Below are 14,658 nucleotides of genomic sequence, written 5' to 3'. Positions count from 1 at the left end.
CGGTTTTCACAGACTACAAGAATTTAGAGTACTTCAACTCTACCAAGGTTCTCACTAGGCGGCAAGCTAGATGGTCTGAGGACCTAGCAGGCTACAATTTCAAAGTTGTCTACAGACCGGGAGAAAGGAATGGCAAACCTGATGTGCTATCAAGGCGTTGGGATCACCGCCCTGAAGAGGGGAGTGAAACCTTGCGGCCGGAGCCACAGATGTTTTTTAGGCCAGGTCAATTGGTTTTGGATCCTGTTAAGCTAGCGGCTGTCAGGGTGAATCAATTGCAGAACACATTCTTAGAGCGCCTATGTATGGCAGCTAAAGAGGATGGAATCTGGCAGGAACTGCACCACTCCCTGGTTGAAAGGAAACCAAACTTGGACCAGAACTTGTCTGTCAAGGACGGCCTCATCTTCTACAAGAATCGATGGTATATTCCCAAAGACAAGAAGCTCCAGATGGATATCCTGACCGATACCCATGACTCTAAAGTGGCGGGCCATTTCGGTCAGTTCAAGACATTAGAGCGGGTAAAAAACAACTTCTTTTGGCCCAACATGGATAAAGATGTTGAGGAATATGTCCGGAGCTGTGACAGCTGCCAGAGGAATAAGACCTCAAGACATAAGAAGTTCGGTATGCTCCAACCACTGGAGATACCTTATCGGCCATGGACTTCCATCTCTATGGACTTTATTGTGGGATTACCGCAATCCAATGGGTTTACAAAGATCTGGGTAATAGTGGACCGCTTCTCAAAGATGGCACATTACATCCCACTTCCTACACTCAACAAAACGGAAGATTTGGCTAAGTTGTTCTTGAAGGAAGTCTGGAGACTCTATGGGTTACCTGATGACATAGTCTCGGACAGAGATAGCAGGTTCATTTCTCATTTTTGGCAATCTCTCATGAGCCTCCTCAATGTGAAGCTGAAGATGTCCACTTCTTTCCATCCCCAAACGGACGGCCAAACAGAAAGAGTTAACCAGACCCTGGAGTATTACTTGCGGAGTTATTGTTCATATCAACAGGATGACTGGGCAGACCTCTTGCCTTTGGCAGAGTATGCATATAACTCGGCGGTTTCTGAGTCTACCAAAGTATCGGCTTTCGATGCCAACTATGGATATGAACCCAGAATCAACTGGCCGGCCCCAAAGGAAGGTGTTGAATGGAATAATCCAGCAAGCGAGGTCATGGTATCTCAATGGGAATCTATCTGGCAGGCTATGAACGCAAGCTTGGGAAAGGCTAGACTAAGGATGGCCCGGTGGTATGATGCACATGCCCTGGCAACCCCTGAAATCAAGCCTGGAGATGACGTTATGTTAGACCGGCGCAATGTGCAAACAAAGCGGCCATTGGGAAAATTGGATCAGAAGAAGATGGGACCCTTCAAGGTCTTAGAAGCTATTGGTACTCGTGCCTACAAGCTCTCTCTTCCCCCGCAAATGGGAATCCACCCTGTCTTCCATGTCTCTCTCCTAGAACCCTATAGAGCACCAATAGATCCTGAGAGAAGAGTTCCCCCACCGGAACCTGAGGAGATTACAGGAGAACAAAACTGGATCGTCCGGGAAGTAGCTGATAGCCGAGTCAATAAGAAGAGGAGAAGGGTGGAATACCTGGTGCTGTGGGAAGGATATGAGAATGAGGACGCTACATGGGAACCCTGGGAACATCTCAGGAAGAGTGCTGAAGAAGCCCTCTGGGATTTCCATATGAGGTACCCTAAGAAGCCCAGAGATAAGAGGGCTCTAGGCCAGTAGCATTTCCTTTAACATTCTCGTCCCCTTCCACACCAAAGGAGTTTCCTTGTCATGTAGTATTGCATAGATAAATAGATACAGATTATAGATCTCGGAGACCAAGATCCTGGAAGAGGGGAGTAGTGTAACGGAGCCATTTCAACTGTCTGGTGTATGAGTACACACAGGGCCCGGTTACATGCTGAGAGTTATTGTTAGAAGCCAGTTGCACAGTGACATGCAAGTACCGGCAGTGTGGTTAGCTACCAACTGTCAGAGTAACTACATTCTGAGCGCTAGGAAGAGGATCTACTCATGGGAGCAATGACTGACGAGTCTGCGCCTCGCCAATGATTAGAAGGCTAGCCAGAGTGAAGCTCTGAGTGCTCAGCGATCCTCCACATCCTCTGAGCATTGGAAGTCCGCCAGTAGTGGAAGAGACTATGCCTGGGAAGTCTACAATAAGCGGAAGCTCTACAGCAATGATTAAACTTACACCTGAGCGGCAGCTCATTCATGCAGGCCCCTAGTTGTGTGGCAACAAAGGCTGCAGGTGTTACAAAGGCTTTGACTAAGGGTGGTTGCCTTCGGAATCGGAAGCACTCGCTGACGCTTAGAGAGAAGCGGGGTAGCGATGGTATTGCTTCCCTTCCACTAGGAGGCAGCACCGGAACTTAGTAAGGAAGTAGGAGCAGAGAATAGAATCCTTTGGAGTATAAGTACTCAGGATCATTCCCGCCCAACTGACCTGATCCTCATCTTCGAGCAGACCATTATCGGTAGCAGAGCCCTTGAAGATTATTGAGTTCTAGCGATAGTATCTTTGAATAAATCTGCACCTGGTTTCCATCTTGCACGGCCGCACCTGTTCTATTGGATTCTAGCGATACATAGATAGGCTGCCCCCGTTACAGGTAGTGTAGGCTTGCGATAAGCATTGTGCTTCTATACAATATAAAATATATTTATATATCTTCCGTTTCTATGCTGTCTATTACTTTAAAATCACTACTCTCTCTACTCTTCTGTTGGAACCACTGTGCTGTTACTTCATTGACTCTTACGTCCCATATCCAAACCACGATCTACTTCGAATCTCCATTATTATATTGACTCCTCAGCTTCTACCTTCACGTACTATACCATGTGAAATATTCGCTATCTCCACCTGTTGAGAGATGGAAGTAGCGGCAGTGTGGTTAGCTACCAGCTATCAGAGGAAGTACATTCTGAATAAAGAAAGGGAATCTATTCATGAGAGTAATGGCTGACGAGTCTATACCTCACGAATGATTAGAAGCCTGTCTAGAGTGAAACTCTGAATATGAGGCTATACTCTACATTTTCCGAGAATTGTGAATCTGCCGGTAGTGGCAGCGACTATGCTTTGGAAGTCTACAACAAGTGAAACCTCTACAATAATAATTAAGCTTACCCATAAGCGCGGCTCATTTATGCAAGCCCTTATCATATGACAATCAAAGCTATGGAAGTTACAAAAGCTTTAAACAAGAATGTTTGCCTTCAGAATCAGAAGCACTCGCTAACGTTTAGAGAGAATTGAGGTAGCGATTGTATTGTTTCCCTTCATACAGATGACATTATGGGAACTTGGTAAGGAAGTAATAAGAGATAATGAGATTGATTGTAATATAAGTACTCAAGACTCTTCTTGCCTACATCAGCAAGATTGTACATATTCATCAATCTCTCAAAAGTCTTCCGGGTCTCCTGAGTTTCTCCTGATATATCAAAACGGATTTTGATTCTCTGGAGACACAAAAGACACTTTACAGAAATTGTTAAGCTTGCTTATACAACTTTCCGATATCACTAACCCTTATTGAATTATCAAGTATTCTACTCGCGAGAACAACTATTAAAGATTATTCAGTACTAAGGGATAAATCTTTGAATAATCTAAACTTGATTTCTATCTTGTACGGCAACATGTTTCTATGGGATTCTAATAGTAACTGGAATGGTTGTCCCTATTATAGCAAGCCCAGTTGTGTGAGAACCAAATTGCAGTTGTTAAACATTCTTTGATTAAGGGTGGTTGCCTTCGAAACCGGAAGGACTCAATACATAATCAAAAAATGGGTTTTGCCAGAACGAATCCGCATAATCATATGTTCAAATTTGTCTTCCGAACACAAAACCTTGTCTGTTGCTACCAATGCTAAATCTTGCTCCTGCTGTAATATGACAATTTGTTTTTTAGAATCTGATAAAAATCCAAAACATGATACCATGTTTTTTAACAACTATTAGGGGTATGAAATATGTTCTATTACTTATTTGTGCACCACTACCTTTAAAACACAACCCACCATACTGAATCAGAATAAATACTGGTGCTAGCCATGATCCCACTAGCAAATGATATCGGATTGGTAACAGTACCACTTTAAAACTATTATAAAGGTACCTGTTCTTTTACTCCCATAAATGGATCCTCTTCCTAGCGCTCAGAATGTAGTTACTCTGACAGCTAGCAGCTAACCACACTGCTAGTACTTGCATGTCAGTGTGCAACTGGCTTCTCTCAATAATTCTCAAAATGTAACCGAGTCCTGTGTATACATACACCAAACACTTGCAGAGGCTCCGTTATATAAGTTTACTAATCCTTTCCTGATGTACCTCAAAACTGTGGCCTTCAAGTATTCTCGCTACCTTCAAGGGCAATAGAAGACAAGTCATTTAAGATCTTCAAAGGCAAAATTGGGAGTTTCATTGAGGTTTTCATTGATTTTGATATTTCTTAACCTTTGAGTAAAGTTGGTACTCTTGTTGAGAAAGGTATGGAGGAGACTAATATGCATGCTCTTACACTAGTATATTAGTAAATTAAAGTTCCCGCGGTTCAGTGCCTTTTATCTTGTCGTTGATAAGAATTATACCTGAATGTTTGTCTACTTCAGCAAGGGTTTTGAGATAGTATATGGAGTTGAAATTTGGAACTGGGTTCTGTATTCTACAACTTACAACATTGAGGAGTATGCTGAACCCCAACCACCTGATATTCCCGGTTCCAAAAGTATTAAGTATGCTGAGTACAATAATTTACTTCTTGCCAATCCTAATCTTTTTAGGGGTGATTACAGTACCTACATTTAAAAACCCCTACTCTACACCTTATAACGATTCCGGACTGATATGCATACTACTAAAATCCTCTTGTTATGCGCGAAGATCAGCCTAAATGCAAATGCAGTCCAGTAGGGAGAGTCTAAGATGTTATGAGCACAGAGCCTCGACAATCTCAGCCCGCACGAGCCATGATTCGTGCCACGCTAGTTCCAAGGCCTTATATCTCTCCCGACATTAGTAATCGGCGGGCTATGGTCTTGGGTATTATCTTCAGCCTTGCCAGATCTCGGATGCCAAGATTATCACCTGCATGAATGGGATACCGAGGGATCACCCGACCCGCCTAATTACCGGTTTATGCATGGAGCAACATACAGTCTAGATATTACAGCGTTTTGGCAAGTGAGTCCCTCTGAGTCCAAATATGTAGTCCTTCGTGACCGGTTTTGGTGGGGATAGGCTACTAAGAGCTCACGTTTGGAGCTCAAAATCAAAGTGTTGTCATTGCCAAAACGCACACAGTTACTACAGCCAGGATAAGGTTTCCGAGCCTGGTATAGTAACTGCGGTAATTCTGTCAGTGGTTGGGGTGTCGAAAATGATAAATAACTGTCGCGAGCTGGGTACAGTTTCTGGTAGTCTCTCTATCCCTCCGCATGTTACAGTGCCGCCAAACTGTGAGAAAGCAGGCCTTCTACAGTACCGCTCTCCAAGCTGCGGTTTATAAGGGTCTAGCAAACAAAGTCGATATCCTTCTCGATGTTGGCACCCATGCATACGCACATACGCTCTCCCCCCACACCGCAAACCACAAACCGCGCGCCCCCGCCCATTACCCAAGAGCCACCCCCCAAGTTAACAATAACATGCCAATCGCAGAGAATTAACAGAGCACACCCGCCGCCTCCACACACAAGGCTCAGCCCGGATGTGGCTTTTAATATCACATATGCCCATTGTTGCGGATATGGTTTATCACCTATAGGGGGACGTGCGCCGTTTTCATCTTCTGTAGTTGTGTCCTTTCCTGTAATAAATTTAACCACACGGCAGGGTGTGGCCGGGGGAGGGAGTAATTCCTAGCTAGGCGAAGATGCAAGCCACCCACCCGAATGGATCGCTCATTCAATCGGAGGCAAATGACAACTAGCGCGCCCACCACATGACAAGCCTCCGAGAGCCTTGTGGATTTTCCGAGGTCAAATTGCTGAGCTCGACCCCATCCCCAAAGTGTTGGCATAGAAACCACAAATACTAGACTGGGTACGAGGTCAGTCAAATTTCCTGATTCCTTCAAGACACGGCGGCTGTCCGTGGTAGTAGAGGCAAGGAAATGGAGCGAGAAGTTGTGGGTGCGTGGGGGGGACGGTTCTTCCTAGTGGCATCGTAACCCTGACCCTGTCTCAGCCTTCGTGGGTGGTGCTAGGATGCCTTATCGATAAGCGGGTTGTGGGGTTGCAGGGCCCCCCTAACCCTACCAGAAATGTAGCGACTGTAGAGATATGTACGCTCGTATTCTGCGCCATCTATTGAGACTCAGAGCATTCGATCTCATCACCGTAGCTGATGGGTGTTCTCGGGGCCCTATCCATGCCTGGCTCTGTACTGACTATTTCAAAGATAGAGCACTGCCTTGACGACCCTCGTAGGACTTTGCGGTCTGATTGGTCGAGAGCTCAACAACGCCTCGCTTATCTCATCCGTTGCATTATTATCAGATTCTCTTTAGGCACCCGCCAAGCCAGGGACCACAGACAAACCCTACTCACTAGAGTAGCTATGTCTTCACAATGTCGCTCCTACCCCGCCATCCACCACCGACCCTTGCTGGTCTAGCCTTCCTCCAAGGTCCGCCCCCACAAAAGCCCAAATCACACCCAGTAACTAATGCCCCCAAGGGCGGGGAGATCACACGGTATCTATCAAAACTGGTACTATCGCATGGACCTGCTTCCATCACCCTGAACCCCACCAAAACAACTTGACAGCGGTCAAGTAACGACATAAGAGAGAACCGGCTCAAACTCCACCTCCAACAGCGCGAATCCACCCTGCCTTCCCCGCTTAGCACCTCTGGCGCTCTTCACCTTTGACAGCGTACACCTCGTCCTGGCGCTCTCCCGCGTTCGGCCCTCGACGCCCTTGATAGAGCGATCGCGAACATTCATAAAGACATGACCACAGCAAATACCAACTCCTTGCGTAGGGCGGTATTCCTAACCCATATCCTTACATTCGCACCTTCTCCTACCACGCGCGTCGGCAACAGACGGGAGGATCTCTAGTCACCTATCCTGAATCTATCCACGGGCCTCCTGGTCCTTTTTAATGATAATAGAGGGATTAGGCCAATCCCTGTTTTTCAAATTTTGAGGTCTTGGCGGGATTTTCACACCAAAACTGTCGCCAAGAATCAAATATTTAGGTTCAGAAGTCGTTGGCCAAATCGCTCTAATTCCAACCCTAACTGAGTGATCGTCTTTGCGCGTTCCTCCACCGGGAAAGATTGCTAACAACCATCACAACAACAGGGAGCGCACACGGATCCCATGGTTGACGACGGGATGGGCACGCGCACCGCCGCGGAGCACACGGGCGGAGATCATAATACAGCACGTCGCACCGACACACATACCCTTGATCCGATCGCTAGGAGTGGACTACGGATGATATTATGTACATTAGTGCGCCTCGTGCTACCGAGGTCAGATCCCCGATCCCCGCCCGCTGTGTGGCGCGAGGGATGGCGGAATGAGCGGCGTACTCCTTGAGGCTTGGGATATCGAAGGGACTACTGACAGGAGAAAAGGGGAAGGGGGGGGGGGGGGGGGCGATGAAGGAGAGGATTGGTTGGATTCGAAGCTACGCTACAAGCTGGGGATATTGTCACCAGTAGGGCTACAGCCCCGCATAGTTATCCCTAGACATCATTGTTCTTGGAGGAAGGCATTCGCCCGCGTTGCATGTAATAGTGTCAACCCACAGCCCCCTTTTCTTTGTTTACATTTTTTCTTCTCTACAGTAGATAGAACATCAATCCGTCACTGAAATCGAACATCATCTCTTTCCCACCATAAACTGGCGGTTGTGCCTCTAAGTGATCAACAAGTGTATGGGGTACCAGCTGCCCAGAATCAACTGATGAAATCCCCCGCCACGCAGACTTCCTATATGGATCATATCCGTGGCTGCAATCAAATAACTGTCATTTTGCGATTCCGGAGCGTTCCATGAGAAAGCTTAACTGCTCATGATCCTTTTTATATCTCATTTCCTCCGTATAGATATATATGTTGCGCATGAACATCTCAGGGCGGGTCGGTGATCCACAACAGGATCTATCCGTACTGAGACCCCCTCGGTAAATCACTTTAGGACTCAACCATCATGAATTTAATTTGATCAAGACGACATCAAATGAGAAAGGGATGGAGAAGGAAAGAAGGTGGCCATTTGATCTGTGGATATATCCTTGATACAAAAGAACCAAAATGTATTGCACCCTCCCACGCCCGAAAATTCAACCATCCCGCAAACACCGCCCAATTCCGAAAACATGTAGAAAATGACAGCGTTAATGAAATGAAAAAAAAATATGAAAGGAGGCAAATAAAAGGACATTTACGGCGAGAAGTGAAGGAGTATGAAATATGAGAACAATGAAATATCTAACTGAGCAAACCAAAGGTGAGAGCGGACAATAAGAGCAGAGAGAATCGATTCGTGTAGCAGCTCGTAAATATGGGGGGCAACCGAAAGATGTAAACAAGTCGAGAAAGCGTGGATGATTAGATCGGCGTAGAGAAATGTTCCCGGAGGAGTATGGAATTGATGTAGTGCATGCGCCGGTGGTTGAGTAACGTTTCAGATGGCGTCAAAAATTGCACGGAAATAGATATTGAAGCAATACTAAGCTTATATCCCCACGAATACCACAACTCGGTGGTGTCCATCGTGGGCTTTAGGAGGTAGTAGACTCATCCCCGCTACTGGCCTGAGTAGAGTCCTGCATTCGGTCTGTGGAGAGCTTGAGGTTATTCAGCGCGGTTGAAGGTAGCGTGGTATCTTTTTTGACCCAATCCACGATCAGAAGTACAACATCTGTGTGTCCTTTGGAAATCGCTACAGATATTGCTGTGTTGCCATGGATGTCTCTTGTTGTCGTACTCGCACCACTTTCCAGTAACAGGCGTGCCGCCTCCAACTGACCCTCCCACGCTGCACAATGTAAAGCAACCCACCCATAGATCGCCTTTGCTGCGATGTCAACGCCTGTGTCTAGAAGGAACTTCATGACATCCATTTGACCGTTGGACGCAGCAATATGTAGCGCGTTCCACTCATTTAACCCAGCTCCCTCCGATACGTCCGCCCCCCTATCTTTCAGTATCCTTAATGACTCAATAGAACCCCCTTGTGCAGAGTTGTGAACGGCACTCCAACCCTGGAAATCCTTGTGCGTTATATCGGCTCCTCTGTCCAGTAGGAGGCTTACCAGTTCGAAATAGTTCTTCTCCACCGCCAGTTGTAAAGAACTCCACCCATTATCCGTTTTCAATCCATTAACGTCAGCACCCATGTCTAGTAGTAATAATGCGATGTCGAAATACCCATGCCATCCAGCGATATTTAGAATAGTCCACCCCTCAGTCCCAAAATGTCCAGAGATACTAGCACCGCGATCAAGCAGTAGTTGCACTGTTTCCAAATGGCCCCCCCGCACAGCCCGGAAAAGCGCGCTCTCGTTTCTAGAATCTCTTGCCTTGATATCTGCCCCCCTTTCCAGTAGCGCCGTAAGTAGCTCGCGATTGCCACTCTCAGCCGCAGCAACAAATGCATCTTGAATCATCTCTACAACTTTGATTAGTAAATAATTTTGTTCAGCATGATAGAGCTCCTCGAAACTGTTTGTAACATACCTCCTCCCTTACGGGGACCTGAAAGGCGTGGCTGCTTCTTCGGAGCCAGAGGAGGCAGAGCCAACTTGCGTTTTGATCCAAGAACTGGATCCTTTCCGGCCCCGGTGACCAGCTGAGGCGCGGCTGTAAGAGCCGGTTCGTCGCACAGATTAGGGGATAGAGGCGTCCATAGAGTCTCATGTTGCTCTTTGATTTCCAGCCATGAATGCAATTGAGCCTTTGATGCGGGAGCTCGAGCCTCAGGTAAGGGCAGTAACAGACTTGCTATAAACTCAAACGCGGAGTATGGTATTGCGGAGCTTTGTGGAAATTTTCCCTGGCCTTTCATAAAATCAACCAGGTTCCTAGGCTCCGGAAATGGTGTCCTCTTTGTCATCATAAAATATACCAAGCATCCCAAAGACCACATGTCGATTGCTGTGGTGTATACACTGCTTTCACAGAAGCCGCAAACCTCCGGTGCCATGAAGGGTCTCGTCCCAGTTTCTGTCCGCCCTTCGGTACCATCGAAGTGCTTAGAAACGCCAAAGTCGGCGATCTTTACTGAAATCGGCATCCACTTAGCGATCAAGATATTACTGGGCTTTAGGTCCCGGTGACAGATATCCTTTTTATGCATTATTTCCAAGCCCGCAAGAATTTGTTTTGTAATCCTCTTTGTGTCATTCTCAGATAGGTCCTGTTCCCTGAGCAGTACACCAAGGTCACCTGGGAGGTATTCCATCGCCAAATAAATGTTGTTTTCATCCTCGAACCATCCTGCCAGGCGCACGAAGTGTTCCGGATACTAAAAGCCGATTTAGTCTTACGTGGAGTGAGCGGAAACAGGTAGGGAATAGCTACCGAGCGAAGTTGTGCTAAGATTGCAAGTTCATTTGGTCTAGCGAACGATTTCTTGATCTGTTTCACAGCCCGAACATCCCTCGTCTCTGAGCAAGTCTCTTTATAGACCGTGCCAAATGTGCCTTCTCCAAGCATTCCGGCCCGAATCCAGGTTTCGCATCTTAGTGGTTCTTCAGCGATCCTATGCTTGTAGCCTCCGTCGATGAATTCCGTGACCAGTTTCAGTTGCTCGAAATGTAAGAAAGTAGGTGGCATTTCTTCGTTGTGCACCGTACCGACTTCTCAACAGTGTAATGGGTAATTAGATCGGTGCCCCATCGTGCTTGGAAACAAGGCTGGAGTGTTGGCCCTTCTTTATGAGTAATCATATTGGATATGTTAGGCTTGGTGGTTTAGTCAGCATATCACAACAAATACGCTGCAGCGGAGGACCTGGAAACCAAATATATCAAAAAGAAAAGCCACAGGGAACCGCAAGTTCGATCCCGAAGGTTCAAAGAAAACATTAGCTGGAAGAAAAAGATGCCATTCATTACTGGAGCAGGAGGCGGGCGGGAGGTTCTGGGGGGGGCCAAAGCCCCCATCAATTGAAGCATGCTTTGTATTCAACTTACTCCAACCTACACCTCGCCGTGGCGAGTTAGCAGGCTCCTAGTATCTGTGTACCATAAGATAAGGTTCTGTCACTGGTACGCAGGGAACGGCGCACAGCAGCCTCCCAACGAACCAGATAATTCTGCTTGATCGATTAATTAATCGATTAATTTTAATGGGATAATTTCGCTTCTCAGCGGGGGCGAGGAGCGCGTCTGAGCGAGTAGTGGAGGCCTCTTTCGAATATCAGAAGCGACGGGAAGGAGGTTATATTCGAACGATTCAGATCTTCACATATAAACAAATATAGTCTATACACGCCGAAAAGGTTTTACGTTACGTATATGTACGGCTATATATGCTAAAAAGGCTCTTGCCCCTCCCGCGGTTCCCAAGTAAGTTTCATACATTTAGCCTTGCATATATAGAGAAGGTATATTAGAACAACATATGAAATACATAGATCCTCTCTCAGTAAGCTAGTGCTCCCATGGAAACATGTTTGGGTCAACGACGATTCGCAAGTGCGCACGGTTCAAAGACCCAGAGTCCTTCAGAAGGGCTCCTAATTTTCTGGATACCTCCTCTCGCTGCGCTTCATACATTTTCTCGAGTGGTTCAAACCCGACATCATCACCTCCTTCCTGCAGTTTTCAGAACACCTCCGCTAATTTTAGCTGCCGTTCCTCAACCTATCTCCTATCGTACCCCTCAAGATATTCCATAAAGCTTGCTTTGTTCATGCGTGCTTTGGCGTCCCCCAGATGAGCTTGCAGAGTAAAACCAACAAATCTAAAGAAATCTCCCTCATGATAGCTATCGTGTGCTTCGTCATCGAGCTTTGTTACCGACTCTAGAGTTATGGAGCGCCGCTCTTCAGGGTTCCGGAGTATTCCCTTGAAGGATTCCAAGACCTGGTTATGTCTTATAGATCTCGCTTTGGATATTGATGCAAGCCAAAGAGCTGTTTGGCGGGTCGCCGACGAAATTCCCTCATTCGTTGTTCCTGAATACGTTGACGTTGCCACGCCCGAGCTAAATCACATTATCGTTCCATTCTGTCCTCGGTATCGCGTTTACAAACCTCTCTTGTCCATATCATCTTCCAGCGATTCAACAGATGTACTAGAGCCGGCGCTCTCTGGTCTTTGTACTTCGGAATCCGCGGATGTACTTGGAGCGTATGTGCTTGGAGCGACTGTATCATCGCTTGAGATTAATTCTGCATCGTCCAAATCTGCCTTGTCTGTGCCATTTGATTCGGTCATTGATGATATGTTTGATGCGTAAGTCTCCATGGTGAATGCTACCTGATAGCTATAGAGACAGTATATGGTCGTGATGAGCTACCGCGCTTCGAACTGTGACGGCAATATTACATTTCGGCTAAGGTGATAGATTGGGTTGTGAAGAGAAGGAATCGCGCAGTTGGACTATGATTTGTAATGGGTTTTCTGTTATGTTCTTTCGGTTTCCGTTACGCAAGATATTAGTCATCAACGGACTAGGAGTTGGATATATAAAGGGGTGTTGTCTCGTGCCTTTTCATGTTTTCCTTCCTTTCCTCTTCTCTTCATGGAACCTCTTGTATGTACTCCACGAATACTGCTTTGTTCTACGCCTCGTCATAGGGTTCAACTAGTTAGTCATACTAGGAAGAGCCACTCCATAGTCCATAGTCTCGAATACCTATTGCCACGTTCTCGCCTCGGTTGTATTCCTTGGCACTATAGTCCCTACGTCCATAGACCCCCATTACACGAACACATCAGCAAAGATGGGGTACGCCAAGACGAACGCTTTGTATGTCTCGGCTCCCAAATGTGACACGTCCACTTTTGTCAGCGGATCCCTGCGTCGGTTTCCTCGAATGATAGAGCGTGGCTTGGTGATTAATCACCAGGCTTAGTGAGGTCCCCGCAACCGGAAACCACTACTGAGATCGGAAGTCCTGGAATCTGCGTGTCTCACCGCCCCAAGGGATAGTCCCAGCCCGGTATGATACTGATATCAAGAAACATATTTTCTATCCCGGGGTTTTCCTATCCCATACGAAATGCTATTCTGCCAAATCCCTGGCGCAATGTCGCTGGCAAACGATGTCGGACTTTACGCGCCCCAACCACTTACAGTGCACCTACCTCAACCCCTACCTCATATCTGAATCGACGGATGGATACTTATCTACATCCACCTACTTGAGACCCTTTCGCTTCATTGATAGATGAACCTCAATGTACCGAGTGCGGTGCAGCACTGGATCCTATAGATTTTCAAGCTGAAGTGAATCTAACGCTCGACGTTTGTGCCTGATATACTGTAGTTAATAGGAAATATGGTTACCGGGGTGGGGGGGGGCGAGACAGTAATTGTGCGGACGACTCCCGACTCCCATTTCCACCCTCACTCACCCCAGTCTGCAGCTATCGACGTTAAAGCGGCAGGGGACATACTTAATATCATACTCAACCTATTCCGGTGATGAGAGTGAGAGTACTAGGACAAGTTAATTTCACGTGTCTAATCTTCCCGAACTTATAGTGGATCGCATTTAGGGCTTCTCCTAATCCCGTAGCTTACGCTTGAACACCGGGCTTGGACGATGAACTCACGTTAGGGCTTCAGGCGAAGAGGAAATATCCGTCGGAGCTAGTACATACATGATGGGAATCAGTCGCCGGTGCTTTGCTCCGACGTCATCCCACCTGGTCCGACGGAGGTTGTCGATACCTCAGAGCTAGGGGTAGAAATATACAGCTAGGATTCCATGGGAATAGAGAATATCTCTAAACGCAGCGTCATGTCGGCGTCCTACTAAATTACAGCAAAACCCGACATTTGGTTGAGAATCTGGGATTTCATGATTTCTCCTGTACACCCTACGCTGATGCGCGCGTGTTCTATCGTTCTCGTTTATTTTTCAGTTCTATCTTGTTCCTGCCAGTTTTTCACTTCATCAAATCACGAACGTGCGACCAGAAAGATGCGTGGGCTGGTGAGACATGCAGATTCGCTACTTTCCTGATGCGGGATACAGAAGTCACCGCATGCACATTCCAATAACGGAAGCTCGTCGATACTCGAAGGAATACAGCGAAATGAAGAAACAAAGGTCTAAAAAGGTTTTCTATAATTGGTAAAGCCAATAGAACTCCTCCCATAGAACCCATGGGATTAACACAACCGCAACTTTGATTGCCTCCGCGTAATTCTCTAGGCAGTTTGTATATATGTACTCTCAATGTGAAGAACTCACAGTTCAGGGTTAGGGTTGAGCTGGCGAGCTCCTCGACCGGCGACCGCCCCACTTAGTTTGTCGGAATGTTTACATAGAGGGGCCTCAATGCCGCATGTCCAGAAACTCTTGAAATTAGGGAGACTGGGCAAAGAACTCGATCGGATCAGAGTTCAGTGGTAGAGTACCAGATCAGCATGAACTATAAGATCCTTCTGACCACCCC

General features: G+C 46.8%; 2 protein-coding genes across 2 annotated transcripts; both read right to left on the bottom strand.

The window, feature by feature from the left end:
- Positions 1-8,802: 8,802 nt before the first annotated feature.
- LAJ45_11509 (uncharacterized protein) lies at positions 8,803-10,858 on the bottom strand (the record flags this gene model as incomplete). Its single annotated transcript, XM_046121016.1, has 3 exons — positions 8,803-9,698; positions 9,761-10,547; positions 10,604-10,858. The coding sequence occupies 3 exons, from the start codon at positions 10,856-10,858 to the stop codon at positions 8,803-8,805; spliced, it is 1,938 nt and encodes a 645-aa protein (XP_045965802.1).
- A 1,264-nt stretch (positions 10,859-12,122) lies between these two features.
- On the bottom strand, positions 12,123-12,495 carry LAJ45_11508 (uncharacterized protein; the record flags this gene model as incomplete). Its single annotated transcript, XM_046121015.1, has 2 exons — positions 12,123-12,232; positions 12,282-12,495. 2 exons carry the CDS (start codon positions 12,493-12,495, stop codon positions 12,123-12,125), a joined length of 324 nt encoding a protein of 107 aa, XP_045965801.1.
- Between the last annotated feature and the right edge of the window lie 2,163 nt (positions 12,496-14,658).

This window comes from Morchella importuna (assembly GCF_003444635.1).
Source record: "Morchella importuna strain M04M26 chromosome Unknown Morimp01GS071, whole genome shotgun sequence".
NCBI classification, from domain to species: Eukaryota; Fungi; Ascomycota; class Pezizomycetes; order Pezizales; family Morchellaceae; genus Morchella; species Morchella importuna.
Note: the sequence above shows the minus strand (reverse complement) of the source record. Positions and strands in the feature narration are given on the sequence as shown.